The following is a 17,887-nucleotide window of genomic DNA, read 5'->3' on the forward strand; positions in this document are numbered from 1 at the left end:
TTAGACGATCCAAACTGTTTTTCCTTTTCCTTGTAGTCGTAGTTGCCGATCCAGACTGTTGATATCGACGAACGGAGAGAGGATTTTATTCCGCCGAACCTATTCCGTCTCTACTCAGAGTCTCAGATAGCATAGCATTAGATCTGGACCCGACGAGGTCTCAAACAAGTACGGCCTTCTTTCTGCTACTGCGCCTGCTTATCCGGACCCCGGGACGGGCCGGAACGAATTTGATTTGTTCGCCGGGCACATCGATCAGTCACCGTGTGCATGGCGAGATAATAAGCCCGGCCCCGGGAATCGTCCTCGGCCGCCGCTGTCAGCTCGTGGAATATCTTGCTTTGCCAAGTTGCGCCGGCGAGCGCACGGTCACGAGACGGCGACCGGTCCGCCCCGGCCACCATCCACGCCCAGTGGCTCGCGCCTCGCGGGCGGCAGCAGTGCTGCGCGCTGTAGGCGAGCGACGGGAGCCGGCCATGTCGCGCACGAGAGGATTAGACCGAAAAGCTGAAAAAGGTCTCTCCTTGTCGTCTTCCTCCTACCGAAATGGCCTTTGCTTAGCCCGCATTCCCTCGCCGCGCTTCTCCTCCTCTCCTCTCCCAAGCTACCGCCACAAATACCAGGGTCCAGGGGCAAGTGTGCAAGCAACTGAATTAACGCGCAGCAAAATACACTCCATTTAGCAACGACTTTATTACGATGGGCGCATGGCTAAGCATGGATCCGGCCATTCGGCACGTCATTTCGTCAAAGAGTATCCCACTCAAGGCACGGTGCAGGACAGTAGGCCCTGTGGGACCCACCCGTCGGCCATACACGACAGACCTTGGCGTCCGGTGCAGATTTCAGACAGCCCTTCCATGGATTTCAGATCAAAATAATACGCAATGCAATGTGCCTACGCGTCTTTCTTGTACATGTGTGCACCAGAACGTGCAGCCGTAGCTACAGCTAAGCAGAGATTGTTTAGCCTCCCCCCAACTACACTAGATTAGCATTAGTCAAACCAAATCTCCCTCCGGTGGATTAGTTTACACGTAACTCTACACTCGGGTTATTTCTTCTTGCCCGCCGGACGGCGAGCTGGCCAGGGCAGCGGCTACTACTCTGCAATGGCGCCTAGATCCGGCACGAAGTCGCGCCCCAGGCTGGGGGCCCTCCGCGACCGCCGGCGGGACCCACCCTTCACGCCGCTCCTCGCCGCGGGGGCGCCGCTGGCCGAGTCGGGGAACACGAGCGGGCCGTCGTGGTCGCCGGCCAGCGCGGCGCTGGCGCGGATCGCGAGCGCGGCCATCTCCTCCGCCTGCAGGGCCCGCCGCCGCATCGCGCCGGGCAGCACGAAGTAGAGCTGCCCGGGCTGCAGCTCCTCGTCGCCCGCCACCGCGGCCACCGCGCCGCCGAGCTCGAGCCCGTCGGCGCTGCACAGGAAGCACGCGCCCGCGGGAGCCGCCGCCGCCGCGGCCTTCATGGCCTGCGACGCCCGGGTGCCCCCGGGGAACCGCTGCAGCTGGCCGTCCGCGAGCACGACCCTTGCCGCCGTGGCCTCGCCCACCGCGGAGGCCCCCGTGACCGCCGCCACGGCCGTCGCCTCGCACGAGTTGCACGCGCCCATGGTGAAGATATTATAGTAAAAATCGCCGCCGAAGCTTATTAATCCGAGGTGAGGAGAGGAGCTCGAGCTGCGCGCGCACGGCGGTGGTTGTGTGGGGAGGAGTGAGCCGTGAGCGTATATATAGGGGGGCGACGCCTCGGCTCGCGTCGTCGGGTGGTGTCGCGGGGGAGGAGGAGGATGCCAACCTGGAGGTTGTTGGGGACAGCTTGCATGCGGGGCGCGCGCGTAAATGCGTGCACTGTGCGGACGTGTAGCTGGGGACGTCCCGTCCGGTAGAGTACACCACCTAAGCTATGGAACGTACTACTAGCGTCGCGTTGTGCGGAGCTGTGCTGCATGCATGGCACATTGCCAGTGCGGCGGCCCACGGTTCAGTGGCTTCTGACGTGTCCATGCGTCCTTCCCCACGGCGAAATCGTTTCTCCCTGTGTGGCTGACTGTGTGCGTGGGAAACAGAGGGCGCGCGCGCACAGGAGCAGAGTGCTGCTCCCACGAGCTGAAGGCTTCAGCGAGTGAGTGGGATCACTGCATGAGCATGAGCTGAAGCGCTACTACTACATGATGTCCTGGGATGCTTCATTTTTGCCGGCGAAATCATTCGATCATGTGTGCTGGGCATCATTGGCCAAACACAAGGTGTTTAGTTTTTTGATCTAGGATTATTAGATTAGAGCTTTTGGAAGCCGAGGAAACGGCGAGGAAGAAGAACGGAACGGGGAAAAGGAGATGATGATTGAGGGTTGCAGTGGGGGAGGGGCCGCTTGCATGCAGGATCACAGAATCGGCGGACAACGTTGGCAACTTCGCGCCATTTTCTCCGCCATGTTGGATAGGGATTTCCTGGATCTCCTGCGCAAAGTACCAACATCACGCCTATCATGAGGCGCCAATGCAGGAATAGCTAAGAAACGTCGCATATTCAAAAGATTTAAACAAATTAATTGAAAAATACTACGAGTATGTACTATATGCAATGTCAAATAAATATCACGAGATGAAGCCCTAAAAAATCACGATTTTATATTTATGTGATAAAATTAATAGTATATTTTTATATTCTTGACAGTGAAATTAAATGAAGTTTAGGGTTTACTACAAAATCTACACACTATATACTTTTAGGACGATGGGAGCATGGGAGGGAGCAGGCAAGCCGGATCCATACTTTTACAACCGAGGGTGGAATTAAAGTACTAGAATCTCCCTCTCTCTATATATATCACGTCCTTCGAATGGAAAGAGGTAAACCGTTCCCGCAAGAAAAAAAGGAAAGAGAGGAATGATCGATCTGCAAATCGTTTTCCTTTTTCTTTTTCCAGCATCAGTTATTATGGTCAAATATTTCTAAACTTAGGCATAGGATTCCTTGCAGCCATTCGTACGCACACTTCACCCATGTTTGTATTGCTCTACAGATCAAGAGCGTCCTCCTGCCTGTACAATGTCAGATTTGTACAGCTACATGCATATATACATAGTCAGTCCCGGCCCCGCCCTGCAATCGCTCTAAGATCTCGCTCCCACGCTTTCATGGCCTGCATGTACAGTGCAGCAAGCTTAGCTGGGCGCCCAGTCCTGCCATGCCCCATAAACCATCGTCCATACACCATGCGTGGACTCCGGACTCCGGAGCCAGCCAGAAGGAAACAGGCCGATCAGATCGAGATCGAGAAAAAAGAGCGCCAAAACTCTCGAAAACATGCTACATTGTCCATGCTAGACTAGACGTACGTACAACTAGAGAAGAGAGAAGATGCCACCAGGCGAGCCCATGCTCTGGCTATCATTGGCACTGCGCACAGCGCACAGTTTGATTTGTTGCGTCCGTCCGTGCGTGCGGATGGCGCAGCATTTCCTCCTCCGATCCTCCGACACTCCCCAATCATCCGTGCCCCCGAGCGATGCACGCACCTAGCCGGAGTCCCGGAGCCCCGGCCCGCCCAGCCGATGGCGTGCGTCTAGGCCCTACCCGCCCCGCCTATGTACGTACGCTACGTGCACGCGCCCGTTGAACTGGTGAGCTGAATCTCTTGAATGAAACATCGCGTCCTACAGCTCATACCAGTGCCCGGTACATGAACCATCATCGATCACCATCTTCTTCGGTCCTTCACCCGTTACAGTGTATTTAAACTGGACAGTCTGTTACAGTGCAGTATCTTCTCTTTATCTGTTCTGACACTGGGTTAGTTAGTGTGTGCAAGCAAAAAAAGAAAATGTAGTCTCTGTACCGGATTGCACACTAACAGCCCTGAATTTTCTACGCAAAAGATTCCACGTGCAACGAACGAACGCAGCTCCCACCCAATTAACCTCTGCTATCGTCTCGTCAGTCCTCTGAACCAAGCTACCGAACACATTTCTCTGCGCTGCAGCGCCAGGCTTGCAGTCAAACGGCTTGGATTATCTTAGTGCTGTCGCTCCAACACAACGGCGACATCTATGTTTTTTATTTAAAAATCCTAATCAGACCCATCATGCAGTGTATGCGACCGGAGAAGCGTAGACGCGCGGGGGAGAAAAGGTTCCCCCTGTTGGACGACGGCTGATCACGCCGAATCTACGGCCAGCTCGCCTGTTCTCTCCGCCGTGCCGTGGTGCCGACACCGGAGGGACACCCGAATTCTCGGTCATGTGGCGGATCCAACTTGCCTCCGCGACGAGAATCATCAGGGGAGGGTACGTACCGACGCTTGCCAATGGCTCATGGCTGGCTGGCTGCCTTGCTGATTTTGATATATGAAATGAAACATGTCGCTGTCTGTCAGGTATCGAGCGCGAGGAGGACGAAGAACAACGAAAGAAATAATGCGGACGATGGAAACGGTTGGCTCTCACGGCGAGGCGTGCAGGTGATGTGCGGGATTTAACAAAGATCGATCGGACTGGCTATTCTCATCTTATCTCACGCTGTCATGTCGAATCGTTTTCGTTGCACTGTGGTTAACGATGATGATTGATGAGACTCTGGAATGTAGATTGGTGGTTATTTTTCCTCTTTCTTTGTCCGTGGATCTCTCGGGTCGTTGTTGCTGTGGCCGTGGGGCGCAGCTCCACGAGCCCGCAATGCTGCAGATGGCTACCCTGCTAGTTGCACTGCCCGTTCGCAATCCCGTGTCGACAGTTTGTCGAGGAAGATGTTGAAATCTCAAACCGGGACACCATAGTTTGCCACTGTACTTCCCAAACCGTTTCGGCTCAGGTCCATCTCTTTGGGCAAGTAGCACCATTCATGCCGTGTTCAGCTCCGCAACTTGGACCGGTGAGCATCCGTGGCCATCCAATCCATCGTCATGTTAGAGGAAAAGTCTTGACGTCTAGTAGTAGATCGCATATCGGCATATGGATCATGGTTCCATATGCGATAGACTTTTGATTTGAGAGGTAATATGTGACACATTGTTCTATCTGATCTTACCTCTTGTACAGTTTTGCATGGCCTGGCCTGGCCTCGTCGAGTTGTTTCCAGCTCAACTTTAGCGTCACTAAGGGCATCTCTTTTTGTTTTTGCGAGGACACTAAGAGCATCTCCAGCAGAAAGGCCTCCCCAGCCGCCAAAAATTCGTGTTTTGACCCTTTTGTCAACAAAATCGAGATCTGACCCTTTTGCTACCGCCAGACCTTCAAGCGGTAGGGTTGCACAGTCTACCGCCGCAGGTTCTGGCGGTAGGTGTGGCTGACGACCGTTAAGCCGTTAACGGCTGCTTACGGACCTACCGCCATAGGCCACGGCGGTAGTCAGCACAAACCTACCGCCGAGAGCCCTGGCGGTAGGTTATCATAGTGGCATGAAGTTAACTGCTTTGGTTTTGTCTTCAATTTTTTTTGCCATAGACATAAGAAACAATAAGCACAATTTCATAGATATAAGAAGTTTGATCACATCCAATTAGTTTTGCCATTACGGACTAAGAAACAAGTACCAAATAACATAGTTTGATCACATTCAAATAGTTTCACGAAGCCAACATAAGAAGTTTAACAAGTTCAACGGTCATCGACCACATAAAAGGTTTCATTCATAGGTAGCAATCAAACATGACGATCATCAGCAACCACACGATATAGTTTAGATGATATCGATGAAGATCATCATCTTCAAGCCTTGACGGTTGGTGTTCCTGATAGTAATTAGGATGGCCTGTCCAACATGAAGATTCTTGTCAACAAGGAAGCTCTTCCACCCAACCGAGCTTAAGTGTGTGCGACCGTCCGTGTCCACGCCGTACGCACAAGTAGTGACGGGGCCCCTTGCGGTAAGGCGTATTCCAGCATAGCCTTCTTCATCAGCCTCGATGCCACAACTCTCAGATAGGCTCTTTGGCAATTTCTGAATAAGAAAAACATATCGATTAATAAGTATGGATTATCTAAACTATTAACAGTTCCTTGGATTCTACACTAATAACATACCATGACATGTCGATCGATCATGGTACTTGTCAGACGGGTCACGAATGGCACCCCGACCAAGTCAGCACGTGGCAGAAAGTTGTCCCATAGGTTGCACACCTCCTGATCGCTCAGCCTCACTCTTTGAGCACAGATGGCTTCCTCAAGTGGGTCTTCATAGTCATCATCCTCATCAAGTGGTGGTGGTGGCGCCATTTTCCTTATATAAGCATTGATTGGATAAAGTTAATTAAACATCAATATTTGTTCTAATGCAAGCATTCATCAGATATAGGTAGATTCCACCTAAATCAATGGAGATATATAGCAAAACAAATATCTACAATATTCACACAATAAATCATCACATATGGCTATAAGAAAGACTAAACCTACGGTTCATCTAGGTTCTAGGGTTCATCTAGGTTCTAGGGTTCATCATATAACCTAGAGAGGGTTCCTCATATGGCTATAAGAAAGACTAAACCTAGGGTTCATCTAGGTTCTAGGGTTCCTCTAGGTTCTAGGGTTCATCATATCAACTAGAGAGGGTTCCTCGTATGGCTATAAGAAAGACTAAACCTAGGGTTCATCAACTAGGTTCATCACATTGCAATCATCTAGGTTCTAGGGTTCATCATATCAACTAGAGAGAGTTCTTCATATGGCTATAAGAAAGCGGATTGATTGACTCAAACTAGTTGGGGGATTGGAGGAGCTTACCTTCCTCTTTCCGTAGCCATCTCGATCCACAAAATCCGTGAATCAACGAAGAAGATCGGAGTGGGGAAGTGGAGGAGATGAGAAAATGGGCGAGAGGAAGAAGAAGGCGGCTGGGTGGGTGGGGATTAGGGGTTGGAGTGGGGTGGGCGGGCGGTTGGGTTTATAAATGCCCAAACCCTATCGCCATAGGGCGCGGCGGTAGGAGACCACAACCTACCGCCATCAGACCCGGCGGTAGGGTGCCTCCCCCACGCCCCCCTTCAGTGACCAAAAAAACGAGCAGCGCAGCGGTAGGGTGTGCAACCCTACCGCTGCTCTGCTCATTTTTTTGGTCACAGAAGGGAGGCGTGGGGGGGGGAGGCACCCTACCGCCGGGTCTGATGGCGGTAGGATGTACAGACCTACCGCCTTTGTGTGTGGCGGTAGGGTGGCCCAGTGTGCATTTTTTGCACCTTCTAACTTCTTTTGTCTTTAATTTTTCGCAGACAACATTTAAACAGCATATGTATGACATATGAAGCACACAACGTATGATATATGATGCACGCACCACAAATCTATAAATAAGGTAGGTTCAATACATAGCAAATCTATAAATAAGGTAGGTTCGATACATAGCAAATAAGTTATACATAGCAAATTAACAAAACAGTTTCACGAGCAAATTCATATGGTTCACGAAGCAAATATGCAAGTTTTTAGTTCAACGACACGACAACAACTTCAGTCCTTCCTTCCCCTCTTCGACTTTCGGTCCTCGTTATCCTTGGATCGCTTCTCGGCCGCCGTCTTCTTGCGGGCCGTAGGACGTGGTTTCTGAAACGGGGATGGACTCTTCCAATCCTTCTTCGGCACATTCCTCTTCTCACGCTGGGTTGGCTGAGTTGTTGGAGGTCCATCGTCATCATCGTACTCCTCCTCCTCCTCATCGTCCTCTTCCTCTTCCTCACCATGTTCTTCTTCTGCGCCCTCTTCTTCATCTTCCTCTGCATCATGATCGTCGTCGCTCTCCTCCTCGTCATCTTGAACTGCCCTAGACGACGAGGCTGCATGGCTCGATGAAGCGAGGCTACGCATCGGTGCAGGAGGAAAAACATCCTCGGTGTTTGTAGCGCACCCAAGCAGGCCCACAAGCCGGCGTGCTTTGTTGACGTATTTCTGCAATGATAACGAAACAATATGAACTTCTCGAATGTCCAATGATAACGAAAATGAACTCCGTATTACCTTCACTGTTTCCCTCAACTTGTTCTCACTAGCTTGAGTCCCAGGGACAACACTAAGCGCATCAGAGGCATGAAAAATGCTTTTGTTCAGCTCCGAAGACTGCAAAGTAATAAAATGAGTCAATAGCACGAAAAGCTGATTTCATCCAACCGTCGGTTCAAAAGAGGTAAAAACAACATACCACTCTGTTCATGAGGGGTCCGTACTCCCTAAACCCACCTTGAAGTTGTCTGATGCTCTTGTTGTAGGCTTCATTCTCTGAGGCGTCATCGAACAGGTCTTCGGAATCTGCTGTCGTCCACTGGGGCCTCAGACGCAGACGATGCTTGATGCCATCATCGTACCACAACATGTGATCCTCGTACTCGTCCCAGTCAATCACTCTCCTCTCCATGTCTTTGCGTCCTTTCCACTCGTTCCATTCCCACGTATCTCGCATGTTCGGCTTCCCAATCCGTGATTGATTGAATCTTCTGCCTGCTCATCCTGCAATGCATAAGAAAGAATGTAAAACACCCTTCTTTTATGAATGTAAAGCATCAAAACAAGAACTTAGAATCGATGAGGACGGCTTGTGGTACTCACAGGTGTAGGTCGTAGCCACCGGTATCGTGGCCGGCTGGTGGTGTGTGTTGCGCCTTACCAAATTGTGCGGCAACACGCTGTGGCAAGTGCTACTCCACGGCATAGACACAAATCATGGGCACGATGCACCGGAAGAGAAGTCGGTCTTGCTTGCACATGCTGTTCAGCTCGAACCCCCACTCTCGATCATCACTATATGGCCGCCAAGTAACCTATAACCAAACAATGTTAGGCTCAAGTGAAAGTGTTATCGAAACAATGGTAAGATCAAGTGAAAATGTAGTTCTTATACCTGGAAAGGCGTGAGAGCATCAAGCTCGTTGCTGAAGACCTTGTACAAGGCCTTCGATTCGCCCGTGTAGACACGCACCACATCCCAAGCGTATGCGACAGTCGGGTTCCGATCATCTTCGCCATCTTGGCCATAGTCCGTCCATGCACGCGAGCGCAGCTTCTCCGGACGGCCCACCGGGATTTGCTCCCACATCCAAATGGAGAGGCCCCATACACATCCACACATACCGGACGTGACTTTCGCTCTCTGGGTCGCGTCGTCAAGCTACAAACCATGTCAGATGATAAGATGTCAAAATGTAAAGCAGCACACGTCTGATATTTGAAAGAAAGTGATATTCACTTACCGAACGGTATAGGTAGGCGAGTCTGGCGGCCCCCGAGCTGTACCCCGCATCCCAGTCCTTTAGGAAGTCGAGATACATCCATAGGGCAGAGTTCTCGGAGCAGTCCAGAAACACTACATCCATGAGAATGTACCACAGGTAGGCCCTGGCGTACTGCTCCACCACCCAGGGCTTGGCATCTTCCGGGCACTTGTTCCGGTGCTCGAGGAGCCATGACAGCGGTATGCCGGAAGTCCGGTTGCTCTTAGCGGGGGGGGGGGGGGGGGCAGTCGCTGATGAGGCTGACAACCCTCTCGTGCCAGTTCGCCCTCTCCACTCTTCCTGTGAGAGCACGACCCTCGAGCGGTAGTGCCGTAATCAGCGCCCAATCCTCGAGGGTCACGGTCATCTCCCCACATGGAAGATGAAAGCTGTGCGTCTCTGGCCGCACCGGTCGATCAAAGCCGTGAGAGCTGAGTGAACGAGTGTCGGCGGCTTACGCTTGAACTGCATGACGAAACCCAATAGTCGGGCTCTCCTGAAGAACGATGCGTATCGATCGTCGTACTCCATCTTAACCGTCGTCTTGTGAGCCCTCATCCGCAGTGGCGGCAGCATCTGTGAAAATCAATAACCAAAGCATAATTAGCATGGACATAATAGTTAGCAACTTGTTTTCATCAATTCGAAAGATTTGGTTTAAAATGGTAATTACCACTCCATTCTCAATGAAACGGGCACGGTGACGCTTGTCGAACCTGGGGTCAAGCATTGTGTACTTCGTGCCGATGTTGTCCGCAAGAGGTGGCCTCCTAAAAAAATTGCATAAGCATATCAAAAGATTTTTCAACATGAACTAGGGTTCAACATTAACCACGAAACATATCGATGCATAACAAAAATTAATCACATCCAACAGAACCTATGAGTTCAATCACCATGGTTCAAATGCATCATAACACATATTTCTCCAACAACATCCAACATGCATAATCTCATTTTTTGTTAACAAACAAAAAAGATGAACTAGGTTCATCTTAAGGATTCATACACTACATATAACAAATATATCAAATATTCATCTCCAATATTCATCATACACTACATCCAATACTTGCATCATAGCATAGGAACATGCATCATCCATCATATAAAAAAAACATTCAAATCAATTATGAACTAGGGTTCATCTTAACACAACCATACCAACTATTCAATATAGTTCATATCTAACACAATATAACATCTAGAATCAACCTAAATCAATCCTAGGGTTAATTTTTTTCAAATAGGAGTGATTTGAATCGAATAATGCGTCGAATCGAAAGGTATTTGATTAAAACTTATTGGAGGGATTGAAAGAGCTTACTTTTCTTTCTTTGGGGCCATCTCGATCCGCAAAATCCGTCAAGAAACGAAGAAGATCGGAGGAGTGAGTGGAGGGGATGAGAGAGGGAGAGTTGGAGCAACTGCTCTGTTCTTCGTGGTGGGGGCGGCTGGGTGGGGGGAGAAGGGGGTGGGGCCGGCCGGCCCGCGGTTTATATATGCCCACACCCTACCGCCAGAGACTCCGACGGTAGGTTCAGACATCCTACCGCCGGGTGGAGCGGCGGTAGGGTGTGACGAAGGGGGCACGGAGGCCGTTATCGTTGCTGACGTGGACAAGTTTGCTACCGCCGCAGGTCTCGGCGGTAGGCTATATGATCCTACCGCCGTGCCTCGTGGCGGTAGGGGAAAGGGTCAAATCTCAAAAAACTTTCAAACTGGGGTCAGATCTCGATTTTGTTTAACAAAAGGGTCAAAACACGAAATTTTGCCTCCCCAAGCGATTTTTTCGCGCCGGCGCAGAAAAATCGGCTTAGTCGCGCCCCCAGAAGCCCAATTTTCGCCGGCCTGGGTCGAAATTAGCGCCGGCGGACCCAGGCCGAACCCGGCGCGCTGGGGACGCTCGGGGGCGCCTGGGCGAGCGGTTTTGGCGCGAAAGAGCCGCGGGCCCACCGCGTCAGCGACACCGCGCGTCGTCTTCCCCCAATGCCTCGGTTTTCCGCGGGGAATCAATGGCAAGGCTGCCGTCGGTCAGCCTTACCATTGATTCCTCACTGGCGGCACGCCGACGCCTCCCCTCCCTCGCACGCGTACACACGGGCGCGGCGCGGCTATATAAGCCAGTGGCCTCCCTCGCCTCTGGTCACACCAGCCCTAGCCCTAGCCGCCGAGCTCTACCTCTCCCGAGAGCCGCCGCCGAGCCCTGCCTCTCCCGAGCACCGCCGTCGAGCCCTCCCTCTCCCTCCCTTCCCGATGGCCGAGCGTTTCCCCGGACATGAGGCGGCGGCCAACGGCTTCGGCCGCCGCTCGCTCCGCGAACAGGAGTCTTGGCTCCTGTTCCAGGCGAACATCCCGGCGCCGCCGGACATGCGCGCCGGGCCGACGGGGTGGAGACTCAGCAACGGGGGAGTGCCCATTCCCCCGTTGCCCGACGCCGTGGCGAAGCCCTCCTACTTCGCCGACGAGGTCGAGGTCGTGCGCGCCTCCCTCACCGACGCCCAGCTCGCCCTCCCCGAGTACGCCGCCGACAACCAAGCAGCGTGGACGGCATACTTCCAGCGCCGGCAGCAGCAGAGGATGGCGTCCACCAACGGCGCGCCGGTGGTGGCCGGCCTGAAGAACAGCGAGGGACGCCAGCTGTGGTGGGGTGTCCCCGGCCGCACCCTCGAGGGCGTTCTGACGTACCTCGAGGGCGGCAACGACCCGCCGTTGGCATACCCCCCGGCGAGGGCGGCCGCCACGGCCACGGCTCACCGCCGATGCGACGGGCAATGGTTGCCCAGGAGGTTCGACGCCTCCTCTTCTTCCTCCTCATCACGTTCTTCTTCGCACTCCTCCGGCTCTCCAGCGCTGCTCGGCGTCAAGGCCGAGCCCGCGGCGGAGACGCTGCTCGGCCGGCGCATTCGCAGCGCCGACATCGTCATCAACGAGGGCGGCCGGCGCGCCTCCTCGTGGCTCCTCCGCGCTTCGTCAAGCCCAAGACGGAGCCGGGCCTCCCCGCGGTGAAGACGGAGCACGGTGGCGACGTCGACGCGGCCCTGGAATGGGCGCGCGCGGACTCCCTGAAAATGGCGAGGGAGCGCCAGTGCGCCGCCCTGCGACGATTCGCGCAGCGCCGCAGGGGCCGCGACGAAGGAGGAGTCGTCGTCATCGAGGATAGCGACAACGACGACGCGCCGCCGCCACCAGTCCGCGTTGGCGACGCCGGTCAGGGGTCCACCAGAGACGGCCACGTCAAGGAGGAGAAGCCCGACGACGACAACGGCGGCGAGGATGGCGGCGACGACGGTGACTACTCCGCGTTTAGCCAGTTTTTTTTAATTAGATATGTTATGTAATAAAAATCCGCGACTATTATGTAATATATGCCGAACTTCGCCGAAATTTGCTATATTTTTGCCTTTTTTGAATGCGCCTTGGACGGCCCTGTGGCGGGCGGCTGGGACCAACTCGTCCCCAGGCCGATTTTTTACACCGGCTCACCCCAGGCGGCGATTTTAGGCGCCCCCTAAGGGGCCAACGGCTGGAGATGCTCTAACGGCATGGCCATCGCGTAGCCCCAGCCCCGCTGCCTCATGGGACAGCTAGGTTCGGACTCCACGGTGGCAGCAAACCGTTAGCTTGAAGGTGGCAGGTGCTGCTTGCAAAGGAGGCTGCTGCTTCAATGAAGAAAGATAGTAAAATCTCTACTATTTATACTAATAAACAATCAAACATGATCTTTTTTAAGCACACCCCATAAAATGTACACAAACCCATTATAACCGTTTGATTAGGCCCACTAATTTAATCTAACAGTCAACCTAAATCTAATCCCTTCTCTCGTGTGTAGTTAGTAATTTAGGTTGGCTGAACATACTCCACCGAGAGGAAATTTCAGCCCCGCTTGCGCAACCGCATCGCATGTAATCACGCAAGGCCTGAAAAAAGGATCTGATCTGAATTACCCTCCGATAGTCACGCAACGCATCCCTGTAATCATGCACCCTCAAGCTTGACGCTAACACACCATCCCTACGCTCCCTGCCTGCCGGCGCCGCGCCGCCCATGGAGCAGGAGCCGCCGCGACCCCCCGGCCTCGTGCCCTGCAGCCCGCAACATACCTCGCCGCCGCGCCGCCGAGTGAGCAGGAGTGGCCGCGACCCCGGCCTCGTGATGTGCAGCCCGCAGCATGCCGCGCAACGCGCCGCCGCGCTGTCGACTGAGCAGGAGCCGCCGCGCACGTACACAATAAGCAGACACCAATGCAGCTGGGTGGATTTTTCCTTGAGGAGCACACGCACCTATGAAAACTGCAAGCCGCCGGCTTGCTTGATCGGTGGCACGACTCAACGGAACACGCAGGCAAACACAACCGTTTTCATGACCGAGCGTGTCTGTGGAAGCCGGCTCTCCTACCCAGGCCATTCTCTGCAAGACCGGCGAAGACAGCTTCAGCCTCCCCTCCTCCCCGCCAAGGACGGAATCACGGAAAGATCTGCTTCATCCAAACCGTGTCCGCGAGGACGACGGGCAGGTAGATCCGTACATATACCAAGGTCGATGTTGGCCGATGCTTGCGGTTGCAATTTCATATCCTGGCCGGTGATGTATTGATGCTCATGGTGAGCCATGGAATAATAACCGGGAACTTTTCACCTCTCAGTCATACTAGATGAATCCTTGTAAGTAATCTCTTTTCCCTACCCCTTCTTGTATTTACAGGAAATTCAAGTGTGGTTCAATGCAATTTAGTTTTTCGTTCCATCTGACAATTCAGTTGTATTATTGATTTGGACAATTTTCAGAAATTTTAACCCCTCTTTTGACTTTTGGCTTCCTCAATCATTCTTAATTATTTAATGTCGATATGAGGTATTGTTCCCAACATTATACCTGAGAAATGTTAGTTGAACACTTCGGTTTGTTGATGATCAATTCTAAAGACAGATTATTAGCAGTGCAATATCTTTGTTGGTTCAGTCAAATAGTCCGAGTCAAGCCGGTTTGTGGCCAGGCGTGTGATCGTGAGGCGTCTGGAGTTGTGGGCGATCAGTTAAGCCAGCCGCAACGTACGCGCTGCAACACATCGTGTGCGCCGCCGGGGATGGGGCTTGCCTGCTCCCCGGGTATGCTCCCATCGGTGCTACGCACGCACGCCTAGCGGCTCGCTCGCCCCGGCCGCGGGACTACGTCCAGCAACTTCAAAATCGGCGGCATCGACGAGCTGCATGCATGCATGAGTTGTTAGCTGGATGAGGTTAGTTAGCTAGCTTAGCGCGTGGAGTTAGTGGCCGGTGTGGCAGCATGCGCGGAGATCATATGCCATGATGCACGGAGTTCCATCGAAAACACCGGGTAGTCGTTGAGTATCCCTGATACATTTACTATATCCCTATAAAAGCACCACAGAGGGTTAGATCTATGTATGGCTCTGGGGTTAATATATTCATATACAGTCAGATGTACTCCGTGACACTACTTAAGTGTGTCAACAATATTATAGCTCTGGGCACAATATTCCTACAAACTCTAGAGGCCATTTAATTTAATATATGAACCTATGGAGGAAGGTCTCCTTGGTTGAACTCAGTTAATCAGCGGCAGACGTTGTCTTTGTATATGCCAGTACATTTAAAAAAACAGATGTTGTGTTGCAGGGCCACTGTTTATTGTAAATTCCTTATTTATACCTACACTTGATGCATTTTCAGGTTAGAGAGAGACAGAGGGAGGGAGGGAGACCGGACATGGAAATATGAAGGCAACTCAGTATTGAAGATAATCATATTGCCCCATGTATGTTCATGTTACATTCGTTAAAAAAGTTGTGGGCTGATAACATTTTTCCTTTGTAATGTAAATCTCTAGGTAATGTCATTCTCTTTCATGACCTCTTTGAGGACTATGACTTACTAAAAGGATCAAAAGAAGACAACCAAGTTTTCAGACCGTATATGTTTACCATGATAAACCCTTTTTTTAGCTATTTGTAATGCACGATATCGTATATGCAGGACATGGTGCCTCGACGCAGAGTCCCCGCTGCCCCGCGCCTGGTGGCACGATGTCTCCCTCTTGGCCGCCCGTCTGTTTCGGCCGCCCAGACGTACTCCCATGAGGCCGCCCTCGTGTGCGGTGTCTGTCCCGCTCTCACTATGGTGCCATTGCTCTCCATTGTATTAATTTTTTTATTTTCCTAGCGCCAAGTATTTTTATTAATTTTTGCCATAGTACCAATGTATAGGTGTCAACAGGTTTTCCTATGTTGATCCCAGTTAGTACAAAATGTTAGTTCATGGCATAAAAATCCGTTTAGCCTCTCTTTTGCATGTGCTGACAAATTTTATATATTGTTGTGCAGATGTAAAATTGGCTTTTGTACGAGAAAATAAGATTCAAGAAGTAGGCATCCTTATCAGAGCAATTGCATTGTAAAGTAGTTTGCATTTTGTTTTCGGTGGCTACACTAGAAGTGAAGACTACATGCGTATCAGTCAATTTTATTTTCTATTGCTAAATCTATACTTCCCAATCAAAATACCATGTCCACTTTAGAAAATACCATACTTGTACAGAGGAGAAATTGATGGAAGTATTGAATAGTCATTGGTAGAATTGAGCAAGTGTTGCATAACTTTAACTTTTTTCCTTGCATGTTGATCATGTGTAAATTCATCTCGAAAATCAATTTGTTCAAAAAGCTTAGTGACCATGGCCAGACGCTTGATTCTTCACTAGGTTGTTGGATCACAACGGTGTTTCACTTAAAAAAAATACATTTAGAGTGACATCTATTTTGTATCCATTTTATTTATATTCTTTTCCAAGAATTATTTAAAATTTAGAATATGTGAACTCACTTGATCAAAGTTTTAGACGCACGTGCACGTTTACTAGTGAAGAAAAAGAGGGAAAATGTGTGGTAAGCTGGGAAGAAAATAGCAGAGAGTGACGCAAGTAAGAACGTATGAGGCAGCATGTGGGTTGGACAGTAATCAGTATGGGCAATGGCTCTAGCTCTCCAAGCCTAGGTGGATGTACGGGGGCAGCACCTTGCTGCTGTCTCTCCATTGTACATGCCCTAAGGGCATCTCTGACAGATCCCAAATCCTAAACCAATATTGTAAGTTTCTCTTCTATTTATGGAAATAACTTCTGCTCAGCTAACAGATCCCCTAAAATATAATCCTTTTAAAGAAATTGAACATAAATTTTCACACAGATTCATTTGAAACACATATTTAAACTACTAAATGTGCATAATTGGATACCAACACAACATTAGCATCTTACATACCGTAATTAAACAGTCCATCTATTAACTACGCTATGCTGCTTAAGTTTTAAGACTTCACAGTCAATTGAGGTCTCTAGTTTAGAATAGGGTCACCCAAGTCAACAATTTCTCTCAACGAGCTCTGTCATTCAATTCTTTTAATTCACTATGCTTCCTAATTTTGGAGCTCTTCCAATCGATTACTACACTATGATCCCTAATTTTTAAGGCCTCCTAGTCAATTGAGGTCTTCAATTTAGAATTGGGTCACCCAGTTTTGACTGGGTCAACAAATTCTTTAGGAGTTCTTTCGATTTTGGTATTCAATTTGGAATTGGTTAACACTTTGATCGGGTTAATAAATTTTCAATTCAATCGGCATCAACCGCCCTATAAAAACATATCAAATCCCGCACACCCTCTCATCGCCTAGAAAAAAGAAGCACCAACATGTGATACCGTAGGACCAATTTAGTGCAGGCAGCCGCCAACGCGAAAATTTCCCCACATAAATATGCGTTGATTAGAAGATAACACGGAATCACACCGCGAAAGGCCCACCAAAACATCGGATTATAAAAAATGAAAAACTCACTCGATCATCTTCCCAAGCGCCAAACCAAATAGCCCCTCGTTCCAAATATAAGGTCTATTAGTTTTTTCAAAAGTCAAATTTCTTGAACTTTGACCAAGTTTATAGCAAAAAATATCGACATCCACAATACTAATTAAATAAAATATGAACATTCATTTCATAATGAATTTGAGGTTACCGATTTGATATTATGGATATTGATATATTTCTCTGTAAATTTGATCAAACTTAAAAATGTTTGACTTTTCAAAAAACTAATCACCGTAATTTTTAAAACTTACGGAGTAATTTTTTTATGAAAAGCCAACAAGAGCAATGGCGCAGCAAAGCGTGCCCAACTCTTCTAAGACATCAAACTAGCATAAAAACTATATGATGTTATGTAGGCATATGCACATGTCTTTTCTATTTTTGTTTACTGAGAAAGGTGGACGATTGAGAATTTTCTTTTTTTTCTTTGAAAAGGTATGATTAAGAATTTTGAAGAAGAAGTTAATGAAAACTCACAAAAGTTTGCTCTCAGACAACTTTCCCCAATTTTACGGGAAGCCCGGAAAACTGGTTTTAGGGGGCTGTTGGAGTTGCTCTAAAGTCCCCACCCGCACTACTCAACTCTCGACCTCGTCTCTGCCGGTGAAGCCGCGGCAAGCCACGTCATCCCTATCTTCACCAAATCATTGTCCATGAAATCGAAAAGTGATCATCCAAAAATCGTTTTCAATTACCCGAGGAATAGCAAATAAGTCTAATTTTGCTCTTACCGCCGTGTGCATGAGATATATATCATGAAACTCTTTCAGAGAGACCTCATTGGTACAAAAACTTCAGTC

General features: G+C 50.1%; 2 protein-coding genes across 2 annotated transcripts; both read right to left on the bottom strand.

Annotated features, from left to right (window-relative positions):
• Positions 1-669: 669 nt before the first annotated feature.
• LOC109782588 (uncharacterized) lies at positions 670-1,866 on the bottom strand. Its single transcript, XM_020341206.4, has one exon. It carries the CDS (start codon positions 1,610-1,612, stop codon positions 1,103-1,105), a length of 510 nt encoding a protein of 169 aa, XP_020196795.1. The 5' UTR covers positions 1,613-1,866; the 3' UTR covers positions 670-1,102.
• A 6,762-nt stretch (positions 1,867-8,628) lies between these two features.
• LOC141023034 (serine/threonine-protein phosphatase 7 long form homolog) lies at positions 8,629-10,548 on the bottom strand. The gene is made up of 6 exons (XM_073499336.1): positions 10,529-10,548; positions 9,875-9,971; positions 9,660-9,777; positions 9,181-9,293; positions 8,832-9,098; positions 8,629-8,751 (listed from the first exon to the last, which is right to left on the bottom strand). The coding sequence occupies exons 1-6, from the start codon at positions 10,546-10,548 to the stop codon at positions 8,629-8,631; spliced, it is 738 nt and encodes a 245-aa protein (XP_073355437.1).
• Between the last annotated feature and the right edge of the window lie 7,339 nt (positions 10,549-17,887).

Source organism: Aegilops tauschii, chromosome 5, assembly GCF_002575655.3.
Source record: "Aegilops tauschii subsp. strangulata cultivar AL8/78 chromosome 5, Aet v6.0, whole genome shotgun sequence".
Classification (NCBI taxonomy): Eukaryota; Viridiplantae; Streptophyta; class Magnoliopsida; order Poales; family Poaceae; genus Aegilops; species Aegilops tauschii.

Excerpts from the sequence above, each read along its gene's own strand:
- LOC141023034 (XM_073499336.1), bottom strand. The coding sequence starts at position 10,548 with ATGGCCCCAAAGAAAGAAAA. Across the intron at positions 9,972-10,528 it reads ATGGCCCCAAAGAAAGAAAA|GAGGCCACCTCTTGCGGACA; the intron begins GTAAGCTCTTTC and ends CAATTTTTTTAG. Across the intron at positions 8,752-8,831 it reads ATGCTCTCACGCCTTTCCAG|GTTACTTGGCGGCCATATAG; the intron begins GTATAAGAACTA and ends GTTTGGTTATAG.
- LOC109782588 (XM_020341206.4), bottom strand. The coding sequence starts at position 1,612 with ATGGGCGCGTGCAACTCGTGCGAGGCGACGGCCGTGGCGGCGGTCACG.